General features: G+C 27.3%; 1 protein-coding gene across 3 annotated transcripts in view; it reads left to right on the plus strand.

Moving 5' to 3' along the window:
- LOC113807067 (TGF-beta receptor type-1-like) overlaps positions 1 to 5,000 on the plus strand; it is a 65,231-nt gene that overhangs the window by 43,538 nt on the left and 16,693 nt on the right. Inside the window, exon 4 of one of the 3 annotated variants that reach the window (XM_070144738.1) lies at positions 3,271 to 3,419. The exons of 1 other annotated variant lie outside the window; for it this stretch is intronic. In XM_070144738.1, the coding sequence (XP_070000839.1) occupies positions 3,271 to 3,419 (149 nt within the window). Of the gene's footprint in view, positions 1 to 3,270; positions 3,420 to 4,390; positions 4,567 to 5,000 lie in introns of all 3 variants that reach the window. One more of the 3 variants, XM_070144737.1, reaches the window with a different exon arrangement.

A 5,000-nucleotide genomic window follows, 5' to 3' on the forward strand; every position in this document is an offset into this window, starting at 1 on the left:
ATACGATTGTTCTATGATTGTATTTTAGAGAGTAAGTATAAGTAGACTTTTGCTATGATGATGAATAGGCAATTATCAGAGATATATGCATCATCAGAAAAGGATATTATACCTAGATTCTTTTGAAGTTGTCTGACAAAATTTTGATCTTAATAGAGTAAGGCACAATTTACAAAGAGAATTATGTATATATTATCAAAAAGGGAATTGATATACTGTTTTTGCTCTTCTTGATGTAAGTATTGTACATCAACACATCAAAATACCATTCATTCAGATTAATGGACATATACTTATATATATATATATATATATATATATATATATATATATATATATATATATATATATATATATATATATATATATGTATGTATGTATGTATGCATAGACATGTCTTCGGGTTAAAACTTGGTATATACAAGAAAGCAGTTGTACTCTTTATATGATGACAAAGTGTCAGAAGATTTAGGACTTAGACATTTAAGTTAGTATTTAGTGGAGGGTTGTTTGTTGCTTAGAGAAAGTGTACATCTTTAGATTAGAATTTCATAAGTTTTATTTATTCATAGATAATATTTTTTTTTACTTGTGAAAATTGTTTAGGTGATAGAAGTACTATCATTTTTTGCCCCATCGTACTAATAAGTAGGATTTTTGTTTTACCCTCATGTTAAAAAAGTAGGTTTTAAGTGCATGGATCGTATAGAGCATTAAATTTGATAATTTATATGTAAGTTATATCAACTATGCCTATGTCATATGTATGTATAAGTTATGAAATTGGATGATGTAAATATGATGTATTATATACCTATGTTCATATATATATATATGTATATGATACATATGTATATGTGTACATATATATGTATATGATGCATATGTATATGTGTACATATATATACATAGATGCACCTGTACACACTCACACACACACACATGGACACACACAAGTATATATATATATATATATATATATATATATATATATATATATATATATATATATATATATATATATATATATATATATGTATGTATATATATATATATATATATATATATATATATATATATATATATATATATATATATATATATATATAAAAGCATGAAAGCATTATATATACATATATACACATATACATATATATATATATATATATATATATATATATATATATATATATATTATATGATATATATATATATATGTATATATATATATATATATATATATATATATATATATATATATATATATATATATATATGTATATATATATATATGTATATATATAAAAGCATAAAAGCATTATATATACATATATATATATATATAGATGTAGATATAGATATATATATTGATATAAATATATATGTGTAAATATATATATATATATATATATATATATATAAATATATATAAATATATAAATATATATATATATATATATATATATATATATATATATATATATATTTATATATATATATATATATGCACATACATACATACATATACATAGATACATGTGCACATATGTAGAAGTATGTATGTATGTATATATATGGATAAAGATGTATATATATGAATATGCATGAATGATACATATGAATGTATATGTATAAATATATATATATCTATGTATGTATATGTATAAATATATATATATCTATGTATGTATATGTATAAATATATATATATCTATGTATATATATGTGCAATATATGTATAAGTATATATTTGTCTTTTGTGATTATAGCTCTTGGTATAGGAGTTCTTATATACTTACATATAGATATATAGGTAGAGATATATGTGTATGTATATGGGCGTACATATATATTTATTTTTAAAAAGAAACCATTATGTAAATTTATTCTACTATAGGAGCCTCTTCAAGTATGGTTGGATAAGTTAGATATAAGGTGTGTCTGTATTCAGGATTTTCTTGGACTTACTTTCAAGGAGTTAATAATAGGTGGTTCAGGGCTGAATATATGAGAGATAAAGATGCGATTTTAGAAAATATTGAAAGTTCAGTAGAATCAGAGGAAAAAAATACACGCACATTTTGTCAGGAATACAGGATTCAGGGTACAAGTAAACTAAGATAAGTCAATGTGTATGTTTTAGAATATTTCATAGTTCATTAGGGAGGTCTTTGATGTAAGAGTTAAAGTGATGTAGTATAGATATCAGTTAATTTGTATCTCAAATTTCTTAAGAGAAGCAGTTATAGTTTGGTTAATTTTTCTCCCAATTACAAGTATTAGTGATATAAAATCTTAAAACTCCTATTAATAATGCCAGTTACACACACGCGCGCGTGTGCGCGCACACACACCGACATGTATTTTTTTTTATAAAAAAAAAATGTTTTATGTAATAGATTTAAGTAAAGCAGTATTTACAAGTTCAAATGTAACTAAAACACAATTTAAGTGGACTGATAGCAGTAGCAAATGTAATTAACAGCAGTTATACTTCAGAAAGCATGTATTAGGGCAAATATTTAAGTAATAGCCTTTGCCTATGTAAGAATTAAGATTTAAAAGAAATATCAAATTGATATAATTGCATATATTTCATGATTACTGCTATTTTTGCTATTGTTATGAATGTTGGATTTATCATTATAACATTACCATGAATATTATGTTATTGTTGTTTATATTATATTTATATCTTTATTAGTACTGTGAACATGGTTGTTTAAAGTTCTTTTTTTTCATTTTGAATTTCAACATTGTTGGTATTATGATTGTTACTATCTTACTTTTGAAATAATTATTATACTAATGGGCGAGTTTTATATTACCTTTGATATTGATGGTGTTGTGTTGCTTCTATTATATTAATAATTATGAATAACTTTATTTTATTGAAAGTATGATATAATTCAGAATTATGAAAAAGAAACTGGAAATGAAATTTGAATGCATACATTGACCTATATGAGTTTGTGAATGTTTTTATTTTATTTTATTTCATTTGTTTTTATTTGTAACACTAAGTTACTGTTAATTATGTAAGGCTTACAGGAAAATAATCTGTGCTAACCACATGTGGGTGGCCCTTTTTAGCATGTTTGATGGGTGACTGAGTTTTATTAAATATTTGATTTGTGGTTGATAAGCATTTGTGCATAAGTGAATGTATGCGTGTATGGGTGTGGGTGTACGTTTGGTGTGTGCATAATGTTTGTATGACTATATGTGGGGGTGTATTGTAAATGTCTTTCCCTCCTACACCCAACCTAGGAACTGCTTTTGGAAGGCACAGTTACAACCGAAGTCAAGACCCTTAGTATGTATGAACACACTCAACCACGACAAATTTGTTAATTGTTGCGGAGATGCAGACTTCTGCAACCGAGAGGTTACCCTTCCTCCCGAATACAAAACCCCAGGTAGGTTTTGGCTGAGTAGTGTACCCTCAGTTTATCTTACCATCTCTTGCCCCTCTTCTGATTCATATGTTCAAAACTTAAAAGGAGGATGCCTGGTACTTTGAAAATAATGTGGCTCCCAATTTTTTTCCTCTCTCTCCAAAATATCCTAAGCTCACTTTATAATTAGGTTGTTTTTTTCTTCTCTTATAACATCCATCATAGTCTTTGGTTTTGGTGAATTTGACATTTTCCAGTGTTTCAGCCGAATTTATTAGCTACTGAAGAAGAGTTGTTAGTGAGTCTAAAAATATCACTCTTTTAGACTGGTGGAAGTTAACAGTTATGCATTATGAGAAAAACATTTTATTTGTAAATTTAAGTCCAGTGCATATGAACTTGGCCACAATGGAAGATTGCACAAGTTGACCTGTGGTAGACCAACAAGCAGGATACCTCCCACTGGCAAATTGCTGGAATATATACTGTATTGTAGTTGCTTTAATTTTGTGACTGTGTGGGGAGTTCAGACATATTTGTACTGATATGTATAATTTGTTTGATTTTTTGTTCAGTTGGAATAAGATATTGCTGTTGTGTATGTGTTTAGTCAGTAGGATAGATCAGCATTATTTACCAGTAGTTTTTTTTTTATAAGCCTTATTTTGTTAGATGAACTATGCTTATTAAAACTAAGAACTGATGATTATTATTCCTTAGCTTAAACAGTGGTAATATTCTCTTAAGTAATATATCTATTGTTATTAATTTAAACATTTTCCTAATCGTTTTTACTCCATTTTCCTTACTTTTGCTTGCTAGTATAGTATGGTCTGTATGCAGTAAACCCTTTTCAATTGCTAGGGTTATGGAAGATGGTATTGTATATAGTTTTGATTATGCAGTAATGCTCTGTTGCATTGCATTTTAATATGCATCTAAACACTAAGCAAAAGATGAGAGGCAATCACATAGAAATAATTGTCTCACAGAGGCTGCAGAGCTTTCAGGGATTACTTGAGGCGCATCACCTGTGGCAAAGGCAACCATATCGTGAATGAAACAATAAATGCGACTGACTGCTGCTGTTATCATGACATGTGTAATGTGCAGTTCAACAGCACGCAATGCGATATTGGTGACAGACTTACCCCTGGTCGGAAACGAGGTGAGATGAGATTGGGGAGTTTTGAGCGTCTTACCTGAGTCAATTTGTCCCATGATTTGTGTTTGGGAAGTGTAACTGCAACAGGCATGTATGGGAGGAAATGCGATCAGTCCTTGTACTGTCAGACTTTACTTACATGTGGCATCTTTATTATGAATGTAGTGAGCAAAGTTACAATATTTTGGATTCACAGTTTATATTATGAATGTGTTGATGTAATTAAGAATTCAAAGATTATTAAAAGATGGTCATTTAAGGAGAAGGGAATGCCTTTTATTGAAACTTTTAAGATAACAATATTTTGTCTTTCTTATCACTGAAATATTTTAATCAATTTAATGAAACATATTAATGAAGTTCATTCATACAGGGTATGCAAATAATTCTGGATTTATCTTTTGAAATGTTAAGAAAATAAAGGTGATATGGTCGAA

The sequence above is a fragment of the Penaeus vannamei genome, chromosome 32, assembly GCF_042767895.1.
Source record: "Penaeus vannamei isolate JL-2024 chromosome 32, ASM4276789v1, whole genome shotgun sequence".
Taxonomy (NCBI): domain Eukaryota; kingdom Metazoa; phylum Arthropoda; class Malacostraca; order Decapoda; family Penaeidae; genus Penaeus; species Penaeus vannamei.